A 27,305-nucleotide genomic window follows, 5' to 3' on the forward strand; every position below is an offset into this window, starting at 1 on the left:
TATTTATCTATCTATCTATCTATATAGGCACTGGGTATGTGTATTAGTAATGAGTGATTGACTGACAGATGCATACATGCATATTGAATACACTGTGGATTTCATTAGTCAGTCAGCAGGCAAGCGTAACATTTGCAAGAGTAAGACACAGACTTAAGAAGGAATATCTCTCCTCATCACCCCTCCTTCGCTCTTTTCTCCTGCAGCAGTGATAGAAGATAAGATGGCCACCTCCTCCTCCAATCTGGAAGAAGATGAAAGTCTGAAAGGCTGCGAGGTTTTCGTGCAGAAACACAACATACAGCAGATCCTCAAAGAGTGCATCGTCAACCTGTGCATCGCCAAGCCCGAGCGGCCTATGAAGTTCCTGCGGGAACACTTCGAGAAGCTGGAGAAGGTGCGTTACTCTTACTACTGTATATTTGCTTGGCTGGTTCTTGTGTTTGTATAAGTTCTGCATGTGCATCGGTAAGGGTGATGGTTAGGGATCTGGGCTGCGGGCGCATAGGATGTCGCTTCATTCCCATGGAGCTGGAGAAGCCGGAGCTGGAGAGTTATTGAGATCATTGCCGTCCCATTTGGCCTGGCACTTAACCTCAGGATGCTCCCCGGGGATTGTTCCTGTAATGAATGTACTGTATATTGCTTTGGAAAAAGTCTGGCTGAATGCACTGTGATACAGTGTTAATGAATGTCTTCTCCTTCCCTCGAACATCCACGATCATTAACTGTCATTGTGTTAGCGCTCATAGTGAGGCTGTTGTTCTTTATGTGTCTTAATTATTGACAAGTGCAGCACAATGGATAGATAACACATTTATGAGAACTAATTGTAGGTTTTGGAACGAGAAATCATTGGTTTCTGTAACGCTTCTTTGATCGGTTCCCGGTGCAGTTGCGGAGCGTGTGAATTGAGTGGACGGTACGCTTAACTGCTTTATCAGGATCTGTGAAAGTTCATTTGCAGGTTTTAAAATGGATATAGTAGGGCTTTTATAGATTTACAGCAACTGGGTAAAACAACTGTTTACATGCATCATTTATTTGCATGTAGACTCAACAGTGATTCTTAACATTTTTGGCCTTACAATGTGCTTAACCGTATTCGAAGATTTAAGAAAAAGGATTTTTAAAATATATTTTACTCACAATTTTAACCTGATTGAATATTTTAGAGCTTGTCATAAATACAATAATGTATATTTATTACATGTCAGTGGCATTTTAAGGTTTCATTCATTTGCATGACTTTTCCAGGTCACGAAGTCTGACTTTTATAATTAATTAAAAATTATCTTTTTGAGGCCCCTCGGTTGGGAAACAGTAGCTGCGTTTCCATTTTCCTTCAGATTACACAAGTTGAAATTGCAAATTAAATATACTTCCAATGGAAAAGCGTCTATTTCGTAAAAACTTCCATATATCGCAAAAAATTTGTATGCTCGCATAAGTTGGTTTTTCAGGTAATTCAAAGAAGTATTATTATGCAAAATTGCAATTGAAACGGTTGTTTTTTTTTTTTTTTTTTTTGCACATTTACAGCTCACTTGGCGTATGTAAAAATCACATGATCATTCTTTAATGTACTATAGCCTCTAGGAAGCCTCATACGTGGCCACTCACAAATATAAGGAGCTTTCTTTGCCGTGTATTTGAATAACCTCTTATTTACACTGCACATGTCTGCAGTGCATTACGGCTCCAACACAGCTGCCGATGCTGATTGTGGCCATTCTAGTCAGTGCCGCGCCGTGGCGTGTTTCAGAAGCGACTCACCGTGCTGCTTTGCTAAAGATACACTATGTCTACGTTTCCTTTGATTAAAAAGTAATGGCTAGTACGGTGACTGAAATATACATAAATTTACAAGCATTGGGCATCATGACTTATCGCGAGAGTCACATAACGTCGCCGTCATTTCGCAATAGTTTTTTATCGACATTCTTGAAATATCGCAGAAGTTTGGGCAGATCTGTAATGGAAACACACCTAATGATGTTGAATACAGCAAAAAGCCCCTTAAAGCTTTGGTTTACAGTGAATTCCTAACAGCTAAGACTTGTTGTTAGGCACAATGCGAAGCGGAGTTAGCTGTTATAAATTCACTGTAAACCACGGCTTCAAGGAGGTTAATTACTTTTATAAAACGGTTATTCTATATACGTAGAAAGGTTTTACAAGATAAAACAGAGCAAATAAAGTAATGATATTAATAAAAACATTATTCTTCCACCAAACAATGTAGTTCCTCAGGCCCTGTTTACACTAGTCCATTTTCATTCTAAAATGAAAGAGATCCTTATTTACACTGCCATTTTCACTGCGTTTTAGAAACAACCTCCATCTACACTAAACAACTGAAAATGCATGTCACATGACCATTCATGCAGGTACAACAATAGATATGTATAGGTAGATGCACTATTATTTAGATGGCGGACACATCTACATGCTTGGAGTGGTCAAATGGGGCATCTACCTATACATATCTATGGGTACAACACTGAGCATAATGTTATTGTTTACACGGTCATCAAGGATAGGCAGAGCAAATGTGGGCATGTGGTCTCCGTTTTGGTCCATTTACACTGAAATGCAACCCCGCAGTTTTCAAACTAAAACAGGTTCTGCAGCGTTTTCAAAAGTCTCAGTTTTCGAGGGTCGAAAACGCAGGAGTAGTATAAACGATAGGCGAAACCACAGCAAAAGTTATGCGTTTTAAAACAAAAAACATGAGTATAATTTTAACTGTTAAATATTGTAAAAACACTGTGGCAAATTTTTTTTAGGTTAACAGTAAGTTACCATACTATATACAGGGTAAACTGTAAAAGATCCAACCAGACATTTCATGTACTTTTACAGTAAAATACTGTTAATTGTATAAGTATAAAAGAACAAATCAATGTAAAGTTTACAGTAAAAACTGTACATTGATATTCTCAGAATTCCCTAAGTGATACTCCACATTTGAAAGCTCCACATTTAATAATCATGTTTCATAACAGTTTTGTGTAATGTGTGTTAAGGCAAGTATTACTGTTATGATAGTATTTATCTATACGTCGACTAGGCCAATTTTTAGCTGTTTTGAGATTGGCAACAGGCAATAAAGTGTCCTCTTACTCATGTACCGGTTGCATAGTAATGATGTTAGAGCAAATCGAGCGTTATGGGTGTGACATTTGGCATTATGAATGTGACATATACATGCTTAGAGAATGTATGTGTTACCAATATACTGAACCATCTGTTTATATTTTAATAAACCCTTGTTGATACAGTCTAAACATCAGAAAAATATCAGTCTATGCACATGTTTTCTATGTTAAAATATGGAAATAATCATGTATTATGGATATGACAAAAAAGGACACCGTTTTTGAGAGACTACATACTTTGTACTATTTCTGTTAATTAAAATGCACAAACCAGATGCAATAATACCCAACAAACAGAGAAGCAATGGCTCTTCACAGAACATATAATTTTTACTTTATTTTAATTTTGATGTCTATTTATGAGGAATATGTACTGTTATGGATGTGACAAGCCTGAAAAAAGCACTTACCAGACTATGGAAAATCATGCACTAAAAATAAAAAAATGCTTTAAAAACTTTGAGAGATCTCACATGAGAGATCTCACATTTGAACGACCAAATGTTGACATCTGTGCTATCAGTAAAAACCTTGATGCTTGATGATTATTTATTAAGACAATACCTGTTTAGCTAAGGCAAGTATTACGACTATAATACCTTAAATCATGTTTTATGGTTTATTTATTTTTAATTTATTGTGAGATATATTAGTCCCTTTCACACAGTAATGCCAGTAAATTGCTGTAAAATTACCAGAACAACTTCAAACCGGTAAAGTCAAAAATGCGCTATTCACATAGGCAACAACATTTCATCTGTCTACCGGTAAAACACCTTTCAAACATCAGTTTCAAAATACCAGTAAATGCGTGACATCATTAACTGGAAATGATCTCTAAACGGCTGCGCCTCCCGGTGTTGTATTTGTAAACATGTAGGAGTATAAGAAGATGATTTCATTTTTTTGTGTCAAACGGTCACATTCATGCAGCTGCTTTTGGCCCAGAGACATCGTATTAGATGACTTTAGACATTTCTTTGACTTTCGTGAACCACACAGAGTAAATGCATCACTTGAGTCAAAATGTTATCATTGGCCCAGGGTAGACGTCTTACGTTAGCGCATTTTTAACTTGTACGTGTTCATGCCGTCAATCTTCATTCTGCATTTGCACACAACAGCATACCGTTCATTTACTGGTAATGTTACAACTTACCTTACAGAACAAATTTACTGGTATTTTTGAAAATGATCTCTCTTGGTAATGTGTATTTAAAATTACTGTTTTGTATTTAAATATATTTTAGCCTGTAATTTATTCCTGTGATGCAAAGCTGAATTTTCGGCAGTTGTTACTCTCAGAAATGATTTGAGTCAATGTTGAAAACAGTTGTGCTGCATAATATTTTTGTGGAATCTGTGCTACTAGTAAAGTTCAGAAAAACAGGATTTATTTTAAATAAAAAATATTTTAAAACGTTACATATTTTGTCATGTCTTTACCATCACTTTTGGTAAATTTAATGCATCCTTTCTGAATAAAAGTATTCATTTTAATGAATGAATGAATTTAATTAATTTTTAATTAATTTTTTTCACAAAAACAACAACACTGACCCCAAACGGTAGTTTATGTAAGAGGAACTTTAATGAGCTGCAATTGTTGAGAACTATAATCAACATTCCCGTTTACCCTCAATAGACAATTAGGAGGCCTGCTGATGCTTTTTGATGTTGTTGCCCAATCTCAGACTCTGTGTACCGAGCGTATGAAAGTCACAGCAGTCATTCGTTTAGCTGGAGGTGCCAGTAACCGCATCCACACTCAGCTGCAAATAAACATCTTCTTTGATCATGTGCTCCAGGAACAACAGGCTTTTTCATACTGGCAAATGCTTTGGGCTTGGGCTTTTGTTAGGAATGTGTTTCTGCTGAGCTACTGTTAGTTTAGGTAGAGCATCAAACAGCCGACGGGATTGTGTATTCATGAGATGCGATCAGATGGGCTGATACTGAACGCAGCACAAGACGTCTGCAAGAAGGGAGCGACTGTCCTTGTCTTCTCCTCATGATGATAGCTTGTGTTTTGGGGGTTACGTAGTGTCATCAGAGATTGAGCCGCTGGGTGAATGATGTTTACTGACCCGCTTGCGTTTTAGCCATAGATGGGCTTTAATTGCTCACACATTCTCTCTGTCTGGCACCTTCTGTTCATTTGGAAAGATGAAAATCCACAGGCTGCTAAAGGATATAACACTGTGTTTGTCCTCTATTTTGAATGTTGTGTCTATAAAAACTGTGCCGGATTAAAATCTTTATGTAGGGCAGAAGGCAACATGAGGGTGAGCAAATGAATACAGGATTTTAGTTGTGGTTTTTTTTTTTTTTGTTGTTGATGTTACACAGGGATTCAAGATTCTTAGTCATAGATCTTCATGTCAGCTAGACCAATTTTTGGTCAATCTGAGATTAGCATCAGCCAATGACATGTCCTCTTACTCATGTACCAGTTGCATACTAATGTGCATACTATATGGAGGTTATCTGATAATATACAATGGTGGCCAAAATAATTAGAACACTAGTATTTTCACCAGCTAAAAAAGTCAGTTATATTTATCTTTTGCTGTAGTGTGTCAGTAGAAATTGTCAGTTTACATTTCCAAACATTCATTTTGCAATTAATTGTAATAATCCAGTGAGATTTTTGTTTGCACGAGGAGTCTGACAACAGCCAGTGCTTTTACCAGTACTGTAACTTTGCAGGTAGGTTTCTTGAAGCATCTTTGAGATGTTGGCACAGTTCTTCTGGATTTAGTCTGTCTTAGTTTGTTGTTTCTTCATGTCATTCCAGACAGACTGAATGATGATGAAATCAGATCTGTGTGTGAAGCACTGGCTGTTGTCAGACTCCTTGTGCAAACAAAAATCTCACTGGATTATTACAGTTAACAGCAAAATGAATGTTTGAAAATGTAAACTCATATTTTCTACTGATACACTACAGCAAAAGATAAAAATAACTGACTTAAAACCATTTAGCTGGTGAAAATACTAGTTTTAGTATGTAAAATATGGCCCATTTTGGCCCAAACATACATTACTATTCAAAAGTTTAGGGTCTTTTTTTTCAAATAACTTTAGGTTCCTTTATTTTTCAAATAACTTTCTTAAATTAATACATTTATTCAGCAAGAACAACCAGAACAACAATTTACAGATAATGTACTCACCCCCTTGTCATCCAAGATGTTCATGTCTTTCTTTTTTCAATTGTAAAGAAATTGTTTTTTGAGGAAAACACTTCAGCATTTTTCTCCATAAAATGGACTGGTATGGTGCCCCGAGTTTGAACTTCGAACTTGTTCTCCCTCAACTTCAAAATTGTCCTATATCGCTGTTTTATCTTTTTTGTTAAGGGTGTTTGATCGTCTTTGCATGTTCACTTTGCAAAGACTCATTTTAAACTGTAATAATATTTCACAATATTACAGTTTCACTGTATTTTTGATCAAATAAATGCAATGTTGGGGAGCATAAGACTTTAAAAACATTTTACTTTTTACATTAAACATTAAACTTTAAAAAATTTTATTGAACCCAGACATTTGAATGGTAGAGTAGATTATTTATGTAGTTTAAGCATATTGCTTTTGTAAGAAATACATATGTGAATGAAGTTCTTTTGTGCAGGGAGAATTTACAAATGATTCTTTCATTAAAAATGATTCTTTTTTATGATTCAGTCAAACTGATTCACAAAGCATTGTTGATGACTTCGTTCAGGAGTTTAATTATTTTATTAATTTGGGGCCATTATTGTTGATGAATGAATAAATAAATATCCAAATGAAGAACTGTAAACAGCACAAACAATATTTTACTGCCCTCCAATCCAAAATTGTCATTTAACATTAATCATAAATCAGTCTTTTGCAGATATATATGTATGGTTACAACCTCCTCATATTTGAATTGTTTTGTATCCACCTTTTTCTTCTCATAAGAGTGGGTGCGGCCATTTATTAGTGTTTCTGGCTTCTGTTCTCTTCCACTTACAGCTATTTGTAGCTGTACAAAACAGTTCATTTTGCTGCTTGATATTGAAAACTGCTGTGTCTTACCATATTATTTTAATGTATTCTCTTAATTATGAACACACTGGTTTGTAGTGCAGTTTATTCTTCTCATTATTTCCCTATAGTGCTAATGAACCTGAAGTCTCACTCATAGGCTTACTTCCATGTTAAAGAATAAGGTGGATAGACACTAGTCTAAGTTTTTTGTGTGTGCTTGTGGTGGGTTTGCTCTCATGTTATATTTGAGTATGTGCATCAATACATTAGCAAGCACGATGATCTCAGATTTCAGAGTACATTTGGACTCTTTCTGTGTTATTTCATGGACAGGCCTGTTGATGGCTGTCTAAAGCTTTGGAGAGAGACCACGTGTGTGTTTTGTGTGCATTTGTGTGTGTGTGTGGCATGTGCCCAGCTGTTCCTTTGCATCTGCCTGCCTTCACTTTGGTATTTGTGCCTTGGGATGTTTCAGAGGGAGACGTTTATGCTGTTTTACAAACACTTTATCTTTTATATCCTGTAAAAGGTTTTAATTGTGGAATTAACAGACTGACATCAGATTTATAGGGGCTGAAGTGGCATACAGCAGAGGGACACAAATTAAACTTGATTGGGAGCTGTGGTCTGAAATTGAATGTTGCATAATATCTGATTATTATATTAAAATTTGCATTTATAGAAAAAAAAAAACAGTCAAACATTTTTGAACAGTAAGATTTTCAAAGTCTCTTCTGCTCACCAAGCCTGCATTTATTTGATCCAAAGTACAGTACATTTTTAAAATAGTTTTACTATTTAAAATAACTGTTTTCTATTTGAATATATTTTAAAATGTAATTTATTCCTGTGATTTCAAAGCTAAATTTTCATCATTACTCCAGTCTTCAGTGTCACATGATCCTTTAGAAATCATTCTAATATGCTGATTTGCTGTTCAAGAAACATTTTTATTTTTATTATTTTTTATTATTATCAATATTTAAAAAAGTTGAGTACATTTATTTTCAGCATTCTTTGATGAATAGAAAGATCCAAAGATAAGCATTTATCTGAAATATTTTTTTGTAACATTATACACTATACCATTCAAAATCTTCAGTATAATTATAGAATACTTTAGATATGGATAATTTGGATAATTAATACTTTTATTTAGCAAGGATGCTTTAAACTGATCAAAAGTGATGATGAAGACATTTATAATCTTACAAAATATCAGATAAATGCTGTTCTTCTAAACTTTCTATTTACCAAAGAAACCTGAAAAAATTCTACTCAGCTGTTTTTAACATAATAATAATAATAATAATAATAATATATATATATATATATATTTTATTTATAACCAAATCAGAATATTAAAATGATTTCTGAAGGATCATGTGACTGGAATAATTAAAGCTTTTAAATCAAAGGAATAAATTACATTTTAAAATATATATAAAGCAGTTATTTTAAATAGTAAAAATATTTCAAAGTTTTACTGTTTTGGCTGCACTTTGGATCAAATAAATGCAGGCTTAATGAGCAGAAGAGACTTTTTAAAAAAAAACAATAAAAATCTTACTGTTCAAAAACTTTTGACTGGTAGTATTCTCTACATTTCAATAGAAAAATAAAACAAAAAATTAAATCAAAAAGATAAATTAGAATAAATTATAATATTATATTTTTTTCCCCTTGTATTTCCTATTTTTTCTCACTCTTGTGATATAGAACATTTTTGAGTATAGTTTTTTTCCCCTCATACATAGTGCTGTCAGTTAAAAATTAACTAATTAATTGCGCATTTTTCTTTAATTAAACACAATCACACCTAACGTTAAAAGCTGTAATCATAATCATATTTTCACACTGAATCTCCAAATTAATGTAGTAATAATGTGAAAACAGTATATTTTAATAGTATATTTGTGTAATGGCATCTTATTATTGATTCCCCTGTTGCAGATAAAATGAGTAAGTAACGTCTAATTATCCTAAGCAGTTACAGAACTTCAAAAATATTCTAACAATCTTTACATTATTTCATTATAATACATTTAGCTGTGACATTTAGCATAGAGTGTTTAGCTGTCAGTTAATTTTCTCCTGACTAAGTTTATTTTGCACTTTCATTTTTACAATAAATGACTGATTAAAACATTTGGTTATTGTATGTGTATATGTAATGTGTATTATCATGGTTCTGTGTTTTTCTGTCCACCTCATATATGCAGTAAATGTACAGTACGGTAAGACTGTGTGTACCCTCTCTGACTAGTACGCATCTTGTTGTGTCACACACACACACACAGACATCATTTGTGCTGTGGCACGCAGCTTCATTGTTCGTCTCTCTTTCATACGGGAATCTTTCACTGTCTCTCTCTGTCTCTGCCAGTGAAATCTCAGTGTTGTTGCGTCTGCTTTCTGTGCTGGCAGTAGGTCTTAGGCTTTTACATTTTATGATCTGTAATCGTGATTTGCAGTGGTAGCTTTACCCTCTCAGTGTCTGCTGTTTTGACTGTGCACAGGTTTTTGGGTGTCCTGTGTGATGAAAATCCAGATGGTCACAACAATCTTGATGTTTTCAGATGGATGATTAATCATACGTATCATTCATTTCCTCATTCCGCAGGAAGAATGCAAGCAGATCATGGCCCGTCAGAAGTCCAACTCGCAGTCGGACTCTCACGATGATGAAGTGTCTCCTCCTCCTCCAAACCCGGTGGTGAAGGCCCGGCGCCGGAGAGGTGGGGTCAGCGCAGAGGTCTACACAGAGGAGGATGCCGTCAGCTACGTCAGAAAGGTCAGAAAAGCAGATACAGTTTGGATTATGTAGCAATTGTAGTTTTGAATAAAACTGCAGTTATTTGCATTATTTTCAAGTACCCTATTTAGGATGTTTTGGATGGTTTCAGTCATCCCATCAGATTCACTACTGTGTTTTCACATATATATGTGACCCTGGACCACAAAACCAGTCATAAGGGTCAATTTTTGGAAATTGAGATTTGTACGTCATCTGAAAGCTGAATAGATAAGCTTTCCATCAGTTTGTATTTGGTCTGTAATCTGAGGGTGCAAAAAATCAAAATATTGAGAAAATGGCCTTTAAAGTTGTCCGAATAAAGTTCTTAGCAATGCACTAATCAAAAATTAAGGTTTGATATATTTACGGTAGGAAATTTACAAAATATCTTCATTGAACATGATCCTTACTTAATATCCTAATGATTTTTGGCATAAAAGAAAAATCGATAATTTTGACCCATACAACGTACTGTTGGCTATTGCTACAAATATATTTTATAAATATAAATATATATATATATATATATATATATGTATATTTCTTTATTTATTTTTTTCGTTATAGATATTCTTACTTCAGAATAGTGTTGTCACGGTACCAAAATTTCAGTATTCGGTACCAATACCAGTGAAAATCCACGGTTCTCGGTACCAATTTCGGTACCAAATCAAAACACAAAAACATGAATTGAACAACACTATTTTTATTTATAACAAACAAAAATAAAACAAAGTTTTGACTTGGAAGCTGGTATTTTGGGCTGAGGTGATGAAGCATTTGCTGAAATCCCCATTTTTCACTGTATAAACTGGCACTTGATCCATACATGTGAATTCAGCAACAGCTCGGTTCAGTTTTCTTGCCTCAGGTGAGTTTTTGTCATACTTCTGCTGCTGAAAAGCATCTGGAACCGTTGTCTGCTTAGGAGTTTGGTTCGTGGTCTTCTTCAGCCTGCAGCTGTAAAAGGAAAATATAATATACTTGAGTAAAACAATTGGCTGAGTCTAACTAAATGCAATATTAGATTGACAGCAGCTAAACAGAACTTTATATATAACTTTTCAGTAAATAACAAACCTCAGCTTTTTATAACAAAGTTAGATAAGATTACTTATACTGAGTGTAAGATATCAATGTTACACAGACGGAAACTGTCGTATTAAAAACACTTTACAAAAAGACCCCATTTAACATGACTTAAGAAAACAAGTGTTACATAGCAATTATTCTCTTAATTTCAAAATGTATTAATAATTTATTTTAAATTAAAAGTTGTATCTGTTAACATTATTTCACGCACAATGAACAAACATGAACCATCAAATGTTTGTATAAAACAAAATTCACACACATTAATTAATGTTCACTCACTGTAACTTGATGTTAGATAATATATTAAGTCATGTTAATGAATAGTATCTTTTACCAAACTATACAGGACTGTATTTGACTGTACTTTTATTTAATCAAACTGCGCAAACTATATTTCATAGCCTAGAACTGCTTTTCTGATGGACCGATTTTAAGGACATAAACATTAACCATACATTTGTACATTTGTTCTCTAACACACATATTTTAGCTACACAGGTCATTTAAAAGCCTCAGGTGTGTAAAAATACCACACTATCATGTCCTGTTTTTTTTTTTTTTTTAATAAACGCTATAGGAGCATTAAACACGTAATAAAGAAGTTTATTCTAATACTCGCGTTAGCATTAGCTGCGCGCTATGCTAACGATTAACTAAGCAAATGGCGATGTTTATTTAAGGTATAATTTTTATAACAAAAGCTCTAAATATAAAATTAAATGAAAACTTACCTGCTTGAACTCTTTCATTAAATCTGGGTGTCGGTCTTTGAGGTGTTTTATTAAGTTCGATGTATTTCCTCCTTTTGAGAAAGAACTTCGATGCACCATTTGCAAATGGGTTTCTGATGATCTATGATGTTGCCCTTGTCATCAGCCGCAAATACAAAATATTTCCACACGTGGCTCCTTCCTCCTTTCTTTTCAACAAGCGGATTCAGAGCAGCCGCATCAGCAGCACCGCCGGTCGCCGTGTCTCTGTGCTTTTATGAAGAAGACGCAACAACTGCGCAGTGCGTACTTTGCGCATAGCGCAGTAAGAACCGGGTTGACCGGGCGCTCGGTACCACCGGTACTTAAGAAAACCTGGTACCGTAACATTTAATTTTTTTTAGTACCGACTTGGTACCGAAGTACCGGGTCTTTTGACAACACTACTTCAGAACAACATGCACTGATGAATTGTGCACAATAATAGTGTTACTTTAGTATTATTTATATACAATTATAATATTTGTTAATATTTTAAAAATAGGTTTTTATTTTATTTATTATATTATCATACATTTAATATTTTTAGTTTTCATTTTTAGTTTAGTTTATTATTTTATTTTTTGTCATTTTATTGTTTTTCATATTTTTATTTAGCTTTAATTTATTTTATTTCCGTTTTTGTCATTTTATTACTTCAGTTTAACCCTAATATTTCAGTTAGTTGCCAAGGCAAGTTTTTTACGTTTAAGGTTTTCATCTAATCCTTATTTTTTATTTGATTTATCATTAATTTCAATTAACGAAAACTATTTTTAGTCATTTAGTTTACATTAATAGACTTGATAAGGTACATTTTGGTTGTAGTAATTAGCCGTATAAGGCACAATTGACAATTTACTCAACAAACCTCTAATAAACCTTTAATACTACCTTTAAAAGTATTAAACATTGGTGCAAACTCATCCTGCATCATTTGTTTTATGAACGTGAATGATTTCTCAAATCTTCATCTCGTTGAGGAGGGTTGCGCTATTTAATTCTCTAAAACAATACAAATTTTGCCTCGTGTATGATAAAACTGGTGAAAAGGAGACCAGGTTGGGATCTTTTAACTTGGGCCAGTAAGAAACTACCTACTGTAGCAGCACTTTAATGCATAGTAATGTACATTCAGATCACCTAGTAACATCCACAACAGCCTAGGATCTTGCGGCACATTTCTCACAAGCACCACTCCCAATTTATTGAGGAAATATGCAGACGTTTCAAAATGCCAGGAAATCCTAATATTTAGTTTTATCAGTGCTCATCTACTAACTAAAATAGTTTTCTTTGGTTATAGGTCATTCCAAAGGACTACAAGACAATGACTGCCCTGGCCAAAGCCATCTCTAAGAACGTGCTGTTTGCCCACCTGGATGACAACGAGAGGAGGTAAATGCACATCATTGGAGGTTGTTTGTTGCCAGGTATTTTAAGTATATAAGGCTACGTTCACACTATCACGGTTTGGGTTTGACAACCGCATTTATTTATAGGTGTAAGTCTCGAAATGTCCTGTTAACAAAGATAGTAACTTCCCAGACTGCAAAGTCCTGTCACATTTGACATGTCAAAAGTATTTGACAACAACATGTCAACAACATTTGAGTTACACACATACCACAAAGCTGTTTGGAGTAGATCTGGTGGAGGACAGGGACTGGGTTATTTTGTGATGTGACGGACAACTTGTTCACACAACAGTGCTTTGCTGAAAGCACGTTTGTAAGTCATGAAAATGTACAGGTGAGAGTTTGACTCTAGAATGTGGTTTTCACTCCTGTAAATATTGATCGTAAATATAGAGCGTCACTATATTTCTCATTGGCCACATAGACTGTAAAGTTTTAGGAGTGACAACCGCATTTAAATACGGGAGTGAATCCCCTAAATTTTTGTTTTGTGTGTATATATTGAACAGAACCCGCTCTCGAAACTGCCATTATTGACACTGTTGTCACCATAGCAGCTTTATGTCATCTCACACGTTTAGTATCTTTAGCTTTTCTAACCAACATATATAACCAAAGACTCGTTATGTATGGCGATATTTAACTAAACCACTGTTGACAGAGCTGTTGTGTTTTGTTTGTTTGGAATAGCTGCTTCGTAGAAGGGTTGCCATGTCCACTTATTATAAGCAACGTTATATTAAATGTTTATGGAGTTAATAAAGCAATCAGGTGCAGATCTTGATATTTAGTATATGTCTTATTTCTAAGATAACACACTTAGATTTAAGTTTTATGGGCTTGTTCTTGTTTGTTTATTCTTCCAGCAAGATCTGGCAATGCTTATGAGTCAAAACATAACCTGTGATTTATTGCACTGCACATACTGACACACGTTTAAATATGTCAGTAACAACTAGTTGTTCAGAACGGTTTTGTGAACACTACATCAGGGTTGCCAGGTTTTCACATCAAAACCTGTGCAATTGCTACTCAAAACTAGACCAGTCACACTTCGGAGGGGTCTCTGGGTAAAAAAATGTTGGCGGCATTCCCCTGGTAAAATTTGCTTATCACATTTTTGGGGTAGCTCCAAACCGCGGACATGGAAAAACAACCCACTGCAACCCACCAGTGTTAAAGTAGCCTAATTTTGCGGGAAAACCACAGACTTGGCAACTCTTGCATGTTCAGTATGTGCTATTTTAAACCAAAGTAGTATTACAACAGCCAAATGTTCAGCCATTTTATTAAACCAACGTCAACAGAGCAGTCTTGTTTTGTTTGTATTTGGAAGGCTATTTCACAGAGCACGCTATTAAAGGGTTGCCATGTCTACTTGCTATAAGGAATGCTTATAGTATCTTAATAGAATTAAAAAAGCAATCAGGTGCAGATCACAATGTTTTAGTATGTTGCTTATTTCCAAGATGACACGTTTGGTTTTAAGTTTTATGGGCTTGTTTTTGTTTATTCTTCCAGCAAGATCTGGCAACGCAAACGAGTCAAAACATAACCTGGTTTATTGCACCGAACACACAGAAAAGACACAACTCTGGCACACAATTAAATACTTTCATTAACATTAACAACTAGTTGTTCAGATCGGTTCCGTAAACACTAAGTAAAATTTTCGTAAATGCGCTTGTCAACACCTGCTTTTTTTGTCAGATAATTCAGTTGTGGTTGTCATTTCCATAAATGACCGAAATATGTTTATAAACGCAACTGTATTAATGACTCAAATACAGGACCGACAACTGTGTACTGCTGCTGTGTCAAATTAAATATGGGAGTGAAATCCCTAAGTAATTATTTTGTGTGTGTACGGAACAGAATTCAATCTTGAAATTGTGATGACTGACACCATGTAACTATAGCAAATTTCTGGCGTCTCGCGCATTTAGTATCCGCTATTTTTAACCAAGGTAATACTACAGCAGCCAAAGACTTGTGATGTTTAGCCATTTTAACTAAACCACTGTCAACAGAGTTGTCGTGTTTTGTTTAGATTTGTTTATATTTCACAGAGCGTGCTCTTGAAGGGTTGCCATGTCCACTTATTATAATTTATAACTTCTTATAAGCAACGCTTATAAAGTGTCTTAATGGAGTTAACAAAGAAATCAGGTGCAGATCACTTTGTTTTAATATGTGGCTTATTTCCAAGATAACACATTTGGTTTTAAGTTTTAAGGGCTTGTTCTTATTTGTTTATTCTTCCAGAAAGATCTGGCAACACTAATGAGTCAAAACATAACCTGTGATTTATTGCACTGCACATACAGAAAGGACAACACTGACACACGTTTAAATACATCATTAACAACTACTTCTTCCGATTGGTTCTGTAAACACTGCGTACATTTTTCATACATGTGCTTGTCAATCTGCTTTTTTTGGCAGTGAATTCATTTGTACAATAGTTTTCACTCCCATGTCAGTCATACACACATTAACCAAAATGTGTGTATGACGGACACCTTGGTAAACCACAGCAAATTTCTGCTGTCTCGCGCATGTAGTATCCTCTATTTTTAACCAAAGTAATATTACAGCAGAGATGTTGTGTTTTGTTTGTGTTTGGAAGGCTATTTCACAGAGCGCGCTCTTAAAGGGTTGCCATGTCCACTTATTATAAGCAACGCTTATTAAAGGAGAAGTTCACTTCCAGAATAAAAATTTCCTAATCATTTACTCACCCCCATGTCACCAAGATGTTCATGCATTTCTTTCTTCAGTTGCAAAGAATTTTTTTTCAGGAAAACATTCCAGGATGCTTGTTTCAATAGGAAAAGACCCTTAGGGGCCGTTCACATATCGCGTCTTTTGCGCACTAAAGTTCGTTATTTCAAATATAGACGCGCGCCAGCCGCGCACATAATGGAAGGGTAATAATGGAACGCGCCCGGTTTTTTCAGGCGTTGCCAGGTTTTCACAACAAAATCCCCCCAATTGCTACTCAAAACTAGCCCAAATTAGTCCAATCGTGTTTTTGGCGGGATTTCTTTATATGCAGAAGCCGCTTCCACAATAGTTGACTGACATGAACGTCTTACCTCAGATCAGCTGTAACAGTCAGACCTCCATTGTTTTAATGCCAGAGCAGGGATGTAAGTTAGACAAGAGTATCACCGATTGAACGATTTAGGTCTTCTGTTGCTGGATGTAATAATGAACATACTGGTCGTCATTTACTCCCGACATCTGAGCCGCTGAAGATGCAGTGGATTACGTTTGTTTGTGAAGGGAATGCACCTCCCGATCTACATAAATGTGTCTATGTTCACGTGAATCAGTCGTGATCCAGCTTCACCTACAGCAGAAGTGAGTATAAGGGTTTTTTAATGAATCTCTGCAATCATCTTTCCTAATAACGGGCTAGTTAGCAAGTTTCTCGGCTAAATGCGGCTAAAGTAAACAATCTCTCAGCACAGCAGGGAGAAGAGAGGGGCGGGGTGAGCAGAGCATTTGCATTTAAAGGAACAATCCCTCAGAATGGGATGATTTTTGCAGAGCTCATTTTGACAAGGTAAAAAGGGTGTTGTTTTACACTACCATTGAGAATTTGTAGCCAAAGTATATTATAGACTTTTCATTAAGACCCTAAACAATCATATCAACTTGTGGAAAATGGGCATCCGATGACAAGATTTATGGGCTTGTTCTTATTTGTTTATTCTTCCAGCAAGATCTGGCAACACTAATGAGTCAAAACATAACCTGTGATTTCTTACAGGTTATCTTACATACAGAAAAGACAACTCTGACACACATTTAAATATTATAATAACAACTAGTTGTTCAGAACGGTTTTGTGACCACTACATCAGAGTTGCCAGTTTTTTACAATAAAACCCACCCAATTGCTACGCAAAACTAGCCCAATCACGTTTTGGAGGGGCCCACAGTAAAAATCACGTTCTGGCTGGTAAAATACACGTTTATTTGGCGGGGTTCCCTGCCAGAAATTTGCATTCCTGGGGCTAAATATCACGTTATTGGGGTACCTTTTGCCAGTTAATTCAGCTGTTACTCCTGTAAATAACTGAAATATGTGTATGAACACAACTGAACTAATGACTCAAATACAGGACCGACAACTGTTTTCTGCGGCTGTGTGAACGTGGCATTTAAATATGGGAGTGAATACTCTAAATTATTATTATGTGTGAGTACAGAACATAACTCACTGTTGAAATTCTGATGACCATGGTAACCATAGCAAATTTCTAACGTCTCACACATTTAGTATCTGCTATTTTTAACCAGGGTAATATTACAGCAGCTAGACTGGTTAACTAAATCACCATCAACAGAGCTGTAGTGTTTTGTTTTAGTTTGGAAGGCCCTTTGCAGAGTGTGCTTTTGAAAGGTTGCCATGTCCACTTATTATAAGCAATGTTTAATAAGCATCTTTCAGCTGGTTGTTTGGTCTCGGCTCTTAAAGCAATCAATAAAGCAACAAATTGCGGTATTGTAGTATGTGTCTTATTTCATGTTTGGTTTTAAGTTTTATGGGCTTGTTCTTATTTGTTTATTCTTCCAGAAAGATCTGGCAACACTAATGAGTCAAAACGCACACTGTGATTTCTTGCACCGCTCATATAGAAAAGACACAACTCTGATACCCATTTAAATATGTCATTAACAACTAGTTGTTCAGTTTGGTTCTCTACACACTGTGTAAAATGTCTGTAAATGCGGTTGCCACTACCTGGATTTTTCAGGAGTTGACTGAACTGCGTGTACAGAACAAGATTAAGCATTAAAAGGTGAACTGACAACTGAATTTAGCTGCAGTGTGTTCATTGTGAGGTCTTTCTCATGAATTGGGCTGCGCTGTTAGCAGCTTGTTTCTTGTTGTCAGCGCCGGTCTTGTGTGCGTTTGGCGGGGTGAGGGTGTGAGTCGTGTCAGAGGGGCTTGTGACTAGCCACTGTATTCGCTCTGTTTCTTTCGTCCCCATGGCAACCCACGTCGAAATAAAACAAGGCATTGTGTTTGACCATAGTGGAAAGTGTGTTTTAATGTGGGTGTGGGGAAAGAGCGTTGCGCGGATTGTTTCATTTTGGCCTTCGAGTCCGGGAGATGCCACAACCCCTAAACAACAACGCGGAGAAAAAAGCCTCTCCCAGTCCGCCAGGAATTTCGCTCAGGTTGCTCCGTCTTTGTGTACGGAATACGGTTTCACTGCTGAGGAGAATCCATTATCCATACAGATCCACCATGAAGGGAACAAACTCTCAGCTTTCTGCTTTTAAAGCCTCTGTGAGAACACACGAAACGGCCCAAACTCTCCGAAACATCCCGTCTGTGCTCAGCTGGAAATTCACCACACTTATTATCAGGCCTGCTTGCCAGGGACCGCAGATGCGCGTTATCATGTTTTAAGATTGATATCATTTTTTTTGGCTGTTGTGAATATATTACAGTCACCATTTATCAGAATTACAGGAGAATTTCATTGGAAAAGACTGATTTCTGTGCAGTACATCATCTTAAGGCGAGGCTTACCTTGTCACTTTTTTCTTCTGAAAGCTCCAGAACGCTCTTCATATTTCTGACTCAGATTTGTGGAGAACATTAATGCTGTTTCCATGGTTACGGAGTCTTCACTCCTGGCGACGGCCCCGCACAATGTCCAATTATCTGCATGTAGGATACTGGCAAAGCAACAGGCTTGACGTGGCCGTACCGAATATGACTCTGCGGTGTCTGCTAAATGGCAGGATAATGACATTAATGTCAGGATCATTTCATTGTTGTATAGAGTTATGTTAGTCTGACATGATGCAGATGCACTAAAAGCAGTCTGGATTTCTCGAACTTATTAATGCCTGCTGTATATTTATTGCTATATTTAAATGTTGTAAAATTGTATGCAATGAAATAATGAGTAAATAAATAAATATACCTTGATGTACTTTCACACGAATACATAATTAATAAATTATTTTTAATAATGTTTATTTATAAAACTGAAAAGTAATAAAAAGTATATGGGCAATAAATGAAATAATAAAATAATATTTGACAATATTTAATATTTATATAAAATAATATAAAATAACATTTTCAATTAAAATATTATTATTATTATTATTATTATTTTATTATTATTAGTTTTAAACCTTTTTTTATTTCAACTAGTTGACAAGGCTATATTTCCTATTTGAATTTACCTTGAAATATTAATATGTTTATTGTTTTTAATATATATATATATATATATATATATATATATACCTTGATGTACACACAAATACATAGTTAATAAATTATTTTTAATATATTTATAAAACTGTAAAGTAATAAAAAGTATATGGGCATTAAATACTAAAACCCATAATATATATATATATATTATATATAATTTATATTTTTTCATTATTCATTTAAATTATTATTATTATTATTATTATTATTATTATTATTATTATTATTATTATTATGATTATATTTTATAATGATAAGTTTTTATAATTTTATAATTATTATTATTTTTATTTCTTTAAATATACATTTATGTACTACAAGAACTCAAACTAAAACTGAAAAGTAATAAAAATAAAAATAATAAAAATTGTATGAACATATTAAATAAAAAAAATACTAAAACCCTAAATAACCCACAAAATTGTAACTAAAACTAAAATGAAAATGGAAAATATGAAAACTGAGTATTAATAAAATATAATAAAAACTATAATAATATCTCATTGATACACTGAAATCGTGTTTTACTCTACTCTTTTTTTTTAAAACATTTAACAGTATTACTGTTTTTGTTTTCATTATTTTATTTACGTTATATTATTTTTTATTATTTTTGCCTGGATAAATTTCCAAAAACATTAAAAAAAAAATCTTACTGACTCATTCAATTTACTGTACCTTGATCTATAGACACAAATTTACTACACCCCTCAATTTATGCACAGTGCATTAAACTCAAAAAGCAATGACATACGCCAGCTAACATGGTGGCTGAGAGTCATATGCTTTGCAAATGTAATCACCGCTGGCACAGAATTGGCTGTTTGCTCTTGCAGGCGTTCACACATATGGCCATATATAGTAGAACATGCCATACACTGTTTGCTTTATTATGCAGCAGTCAGCAAGAGCTTCTTGTTATGATCACTGGAGACACACAGGCAGATGTAATCACTGCTGCTGGAGCTAAACATTACAGCTAGATGGCAGATATTGTAAGGGAGTATCTGGCATGTGGCGTAGCCCACCCTAGGGTCCACCCTACAGGTTATTTGTTGTCTGGTGTGGTTTAGTTGCCATGGCAAATAAAAGCAGCTACCTCATGGTGGTGTGGGAATAGCTCATTGGCAAATTTAATGCACAATCTGATGCTGAACTTGACCTTGTGAGTCAGATCAGCATAAAAGAACACTAAATCATCAATAGAAGCTGGTTTTATAAGCTGAATAACAATATTCTTGCGCAAAATCAGTCTTTTGGTCTTCAGTAAAGAGAAATTTATACTGTTCATGTGTTCGAGGTTTAACTCTTCACAGGTTTCTGAGAGACTTGTTGAGCAGTTTAGGCTCTACACGTACATTTATTTTTATTTGTTTTGTTTTCATAATAAATTTTATATTTGTATTTCAAATAGCTGTAGTGCTGTGCCACTTCATAGAATTTTTTTTTTAATTTTGTTTTGTTTTGTTATGTTTTGTTTGCATTACAGTGGTAATGCTAATAATATTTATTGCACTGAATTTTTGGAGTAAGAGCTAAAAAAATATGAAAATATAACAAATAATACCTTTTTTTTTTTTTTGGCTGAACTGCTGTGGAAAAGGCCAATATTTCTATTTTTCTTTCAGTTTATTTCTTATTTTTATTTCAAATAGCTGTAGTGCTGTGCCACTTCATAGAATTTTGTTTTATTTTGTTTTTTGTTTTGTTTTTTTGTTTTGTTTTGTTTTTTATTTTATTTTATTTTATTTTATTTTATTTTGTTTGCATAACAGTGGTAACTGTAATAATATTTATTGCACTGCTGTAAGATTTTTGGAGTAAGAGCTAAAAAATATGAAAATATAACCAATAGTACCTTTTTTTTTTTTAACCTTTTTCTTTACCTGTTTTTTTTTCCACCGCTGTGGAAAATGCCAATATTTCTATTTTTCTTTCAGTTTATTTCTTATTTATATTTCAAATAGCTGTAGTGCTGTGCCACTTCATAGAATTTTATTTTTTTTGTTTTATGTTTTGTTTTGTTTATTTATTTATTTATTTATTTTTGTATTTTGTTTTGTTTTGTTTTGTTTGCATTACAGTGGTATTTTATTTTATTTTATTTTATTTTATTATTATTATTATTATTATTGCATTACAGTGATAACAGTAATAATATTTATTGCACTGCTGTAAGAATTTTGGGGGTAAAAGTTAAAAATATGAAAACATGATTAATATTACATATATCATAAAAATTCAAAATTTGAATTTTTCTAAACTGGGTTTAATTTTCTTTATGCAAACTTTCTTTCACTGTCTTTCCCATTTTTGGGTAAAATAAAAAAGCCAATATGACTTGGCATATTTTCATGACATATTTTTTGTATTATTTATTTATATTTATTGCACTGCTGTAAGAATTTGGGGTAAAACTTAAAAATATAATATTTAATAAACATCACCTATTAAATACATATCACAAAATAATTGTACCATGCAAAAAATTGTGTATTTTGCTGACATAAGCTTGATTTTCTTTTTGCAGACCTTTTTTATTTTATTTTTTTCATTGATGATTCTCATTAATGTAAAATAGTAATAAAACACGTAAAATGAAGCAACATTATGACACTTATTTATTGCATTACTGTGATAAGAGTAATAATATTTATTGCTGTAGGGATTTGGGGGTGAAACAAAAAAAAATACTTTTATTTTTTTTAATAAAAGTTTAAAAAACAGTTAATATTACAAATTAATTTTTATTAATTACATATCACAAAGAATGCAAAAAAAGATTTTGGGGTGAAATATAACTTGCTCTTTACAGGTTTTCCCCTTATCATTTTCAGTTTCTTATATCATATTTACTTCAATTACTTTATTCCAATGCATTTGTCTTAATCTCTCTGTTTTTATATGTTGAATATTCCACAGTAAACATTCTCATTGTTACTTTACCCACAAACATGAGTAGACATCTGAACCTCCACAATCCATTCTTCGTCCTTTATTTGCGCTAATACCATCCTATCCGCGGCCCCAACGCTCCCTCTTTCCACAGGGGCCCTGCAGCGTCTCAAACAACAGAGCTTTGTGTTCTAATTAAAAAAACAAAATACCAGCAATCAGGAGTAACGAGCGCTTGAGCTGCAATGAACCACTGAACTGAGCAGCTTCTGTACATGCAGACACATAGTATTTTTACAGACATTGTGTTGTGGTTTTGCATACACATTTCTGCACGTACTTGAAATAAGTGACCGTGTGCATGTACGTCATCCTTTCTAGAACTAGACTGATAAGCTTGTGGAGATTAGCATGTAAAATAATGTTTTCTTTGTGTAACAACATCACGGCTCCAAAGCACGGGTAACATAATGCAGTTAGATGTAATAAAAGCATGGTTAGTTTGATTTTAAACTGTTTCGATGGAGGATAAATGTCTCCTGATAACTCATAGCCGCTTTATCGTGTTCAAACACATCTGTTCATCTCCCTTTTATAATGTTAACCTGCTCTTAGCATAATGGCTATCTGGTTTCCTGCTCATATCTGATATAAACTTCACACCGTGATTGTGGGGAACAGCTGTTTCACGCACCTGCGGACCAGACAGTACTATTAAAAATGACCTTTAAAGTAGACAGTCACGCTTTTGTAATGCTAGCTAGTGTGGCTATTGAGTTTCATATGCCGTCTAGAAAAGCCTAGAAACCAAGGTGGATTAGGTAGAAGTTTGTCACAAAATTATTCAACTATTTTTTTTTGGTTGTTCAAATAAAGAACTGATGGAATTGTGAAAAAAGAGAAAGACAAGGACAAATAAGCTGTCTCTTTCCAGACTGAGTGAAGTGTGGGTAATTTGTTAGCATTCTTCAGTGGATGGATGGATCTGTCTCCGGAGAATCTCGAGTCTGTCGTCACGTGCACGTTAGCTATCTTTGTCATTCGTGCAGGTAATTTCGCCATGCCTGCGCTTCATTTTTCAAACGAGATTTTACATTTTTTAAAGAAACTGAACAGAAATGTAGTGCTGAAGTTGTAGGATGTTTATAGTGGATGTTAGTGTTTTGATATGCGGTTGCTACGATGTTCTGGATGGTTGCTTTACTGGCAAAAGTCTCAAGTTTTCAAGTCAAATCGAATTAATTTAGTGCTTTTGACAATACTCATTGTATCAAAGCAGCTTTAAATAAAAAGCATGATGTATTGCCCTATGCGAGTAAACTGTGTATATGTGACCCTGGACCACAAAACCAGTCAGTTTTATGAAATTGAGATAAAATAAGATCTGAAAGCTGAATAAGTAAGCTTTCCGTTGATGTGTGGTTTGTTAGAATAGGACAATATTGGGTCAAGATACAACTATTTGAAAATCTGGAATCTGAGGGTGCAAAAAATCATAATATTGAGGAAATCACCTTTAAAGTTGTCCAAATGAAGTTCATAGCAATGCATATTACTGATCAAAAATGAATATTTACGGTAGGAAATGTACTTAGAACATGATCTTTACATAATATCCTAATGATTTTTGGCATAAAAGAAAAATTGATCATTTTGACCCATACAATGTATTGTTGGCTGTTTGCTACAAATATACATGTGCTACTGATAATTTACTCACCCCCTTGTCATCCAAGATGTTCATGTCTTTCTGTCTTTAGTCGTAAAGAAATTATGGTTTTTGAGGAAAACATTTCAGCCTTTTTCTGCATATAATGGACTTCATTGGTGCCCCGGTTTTGAACTTTAAAAATGTAGTTTCAATGCAGCTTTAAAAGGCTCTAAACGATCCCAGCTGAGGAAGAAGGGTCTTATCTAGTGAAACGGTCTTTTTTTTTTTTTTTTGGAAAATTAAAATTTGTATACTTTTTAAGCACAAAAGCTTGTGTAGCACAGGCTCTGGGATGCACGTCCACGGGTCGTTCTTGAACGATTCGTTCATTTTGAACAAATCTTATAGGTAACTTGGGAAGAACGAGTCGTCTCAGGTTGTGATTCGTTCAGTCACGCATGTGCAACATCCTGTTAGATTCTGTACTGGAATTAGTTCACCTGTTTCAAGTCTTCGGGTTTTTCAAGTCATTCGTTCATCTTATGGGGCTGTCACGTGATGCTGATTTTGCTAAAATGAATGAAATGAACGGAATGACTGGAAAAAAGATTTGTTCATCTTGCTGAATGAGACTCAAAGAGTCAAAGACTCTCCAAGTCGGTAAAACGATCCAAACTTCCCATCACTACTGCGAATCACGTCTAAGTTCATCGTCTGTGTACTCCGTCTCAAAAAGAGTATGTTGAAAAACTCCATCTTATTTTCTCCTACAACTTCAGCATCTCTGAGCTTTTGTGCTTAAAAAGTGTACAAATGTTTATTTTCCAAAAAAAATGGCAGATCGTTTCGCTAGATAAGACCCTTCTTCCTCGGCTGGGATGCTTTGAAGCTGCGTTTAAACTACATTTCGGAAGTTCAAAATCGGGGCACCATATCAGTCCATTATATGGTAAAAAATCATGAAATGTTTTCCTCAAAAACCATAATTTCTTTATAACTGAAGACAGAAAGACATGAACATCTTGAATGACAAGGGGGTGAGTAAATTATTTGTTGTTCTGGAAGTGGACTTCTTTAAGACTGGTCCTGTGGTCCAGGGTCACGTTTGTGGATAAAGTTGGACATATGTATCTTATATCTTATATCAAAGAGCTGCACAATAATAGCTAAATTTTGCAAAAAAATAAGTCAAGTCAAGTAGTTGAGATTTGCTCTGTAGTACACTGCTGTTCAAAAGTTTGGGATCAGTAAGACTTGTAATGTTTTTGAAAGACGTCTTTTATGCTCATCAAGGCTGCATTTATTTGATCAAAAATGCAGAGAAAAACTGTAATATTGTGAAATGTTATTACAATATAAGCTAATGGTTTCTATTTTAATATACTTTAAAATGTAACTTATTCCTGTGATCAAAACTGAATTTTTAGCATCATTTAGCATCAACTTTTAAAAAGTTAAAAAGTACAGCATTTATTCAAAATATAAATCTTTTAAGGTGAAGTTTTTGCTATTATTTTTTTTTATCAGTTTAGCACATCCTTGCTGAAGTATTAATTTCTTTCAAAAGTAGAAAAAATAAAAAATTACTGACCCCAAACTTTTGAACGGTAGTGTATATTGTCAAAAAAGATTTCTATTTTATATAAATGCTGTTTTTTTTTTTTCATAAAAGAATCCTGAAAAACTATTAAGCAGCACAACTGTTTCCAACATTGATAATAAATCAGCATATCAGAATGATTTCTGAAGGATCATGTGACACAGAAGACTGGAGTAATGATGCTGAAAACAAGACAAACCTATAATGCTATAAGAAACAGAAAAGATTAATTCATTGTTTACCTGGGTCTTTAGTCTATGATTAACTCACCTCTCCTCTTATCTGACAAGTTTTCGGGTTTGAGTCGTTCGTTCATCACGTGACAGCCCCTTAAGATGAACGAACGAATCAAAACCAGACTTGAAACAGGTGAACTAATTCCAGTACAGAACCCAATAGGATGTTGCGTATGCGCGACTGAACGAATCACAACCTGGGACGACTCGTTCTTCCTGAGTCACATTAAAGATTCGTTCAAAATGAAAGAATCGTTCAAGAACGACCCATCACTAATTCGTAGGGTCGTGGACGCGCATCCCAGAGCCTGTGGTACGTGAGCTTTTGTGCTTAAAAAGTATACAAATTTTTATTTTTCGAAAAAAATGGCAGATCGTTTCGCTAGACCCTTCTTCCTCAGACAGAAAGACATGAACATCTTGGATGACAAGGGGGAGAGTAAATTATTTTTTTGTATTATTTTTATTTGTTGTTCTGGAAGTGGACTTCTCCTTTAAGATTGGATATACTTATAGTATGTGTATAATAAAGCAATAAGCCCTGTGAAGCCATGGTTTACAGTGAATTCATAACAGCTGAAGGGCATTAAAACCCCCTTAGCTGTTTGTTTTATTTGCACACAAAAGCTATTCTCATAGCTTCATAACATTATGGTTGAACCACTGATGTCACATGCAGCGTTTTAACGATGTCTTGCTACCCTTCTGGGCCTTGAACGTGTCAGTTGCTTTGCTGTCTGTGCAGGGTCAGAAAGCTCATTTTGCATTTTTTCCTTCATCAGGCATAAATCATGCATAAGAGCATTTATACAATTTAGAGCATTTCTTCTTAACAAGCTGCACAATTTGAGGTATTTTGTCATTAGCAACAATTTTGTACGGGACGAGTTGTGCACCAAAGTTAAACATGCACCACTAAGAATATGCTTATTAACTTTGGCTGGAAATCATACGAACGCTTAGACATACAGCAGTATTATTTTTAGTTCATGTTGGCTTGTCGGTACTTGCGTTCATTCTTATAATTGCATTTTGTACTAGCAATAAATTACTAAATGATAACTAAAGGTTTCCATTATATAAGACCAAAGATTTTTCCTCTTCATGGTACAATTATAGGGATTACTTTGATTTATTTAGCTTTGGCCGTCAAATCACTGCCTAAAACTGCATGCTGCAGCCTGCCCGAGCACAAGGATGGCGTTGGGTTTTCAATGAAGTCCTTGGAGCAGTCGACAGTTTTTTTTTGTTAAAGAAATGTGTACTTTTATTGAGCAAGGATGCATTAAATTGATCAAACGTGACAGTATAGGCATTCATAATCTTTCCAAAGATTTCTGTTTCAGATAAATACTGTTCTTTTGAACTTTCTATACATCAAAGAATCCTGAAAAACTGAAAAAAATCTGAAGCAGCTCAACTGTTTTC

At 34.5% G+C, this 27,305-nt stretch overlaps 1 protein-coding gene across 2 annotated transcripts in view; it reads left to right on the top strand.

Annotated features, from left to right (window-relative positions):
* The window catches only part of prkar1b (protein kinase, cAMP-dependent, regulatory, type I, beta), a 96,153-nt gene that overhangs the window by 501 nt on the left and 68,347 nt on the right, over positions 1-27,305 (top strand). For both annotated transcript variants that reach the window (XM_051105656.1, XM_051105655.1), the window contains exons 2-4: positions 207-397; positions 9,804-9,974; positions 13,128-13,219. In XM_051105656.1, coding sequence (XP_050961613.1) covers positions 224-397; positions 9,804-9,974; positions 13,128-13,219 — 437 coding nt within the window. In that variant the 5' untranslated portion in view covers positions 207-223. The remainder of the gene's footprint in view (positions 1-206; positions 398-9,803; positions 9,975-13,127; positions 13,220-27,305) is intronic.

This window comes from Labeo rohita, chromosome 3 (genome assembly GCF_022985175.1).
Source record: "Labeo rohita strain BAU-BD-2019 chromosome 3, IGBB_LRoh.1.0, whole genome shotgun sequence".
Taxonomy (NCBI): domain Eukaryota; kingdom Metazoa; phylum Chordata; class Actinopteri; order Cypriniformes; family Cyprinidae; genus Labeo; species Labeo rohita.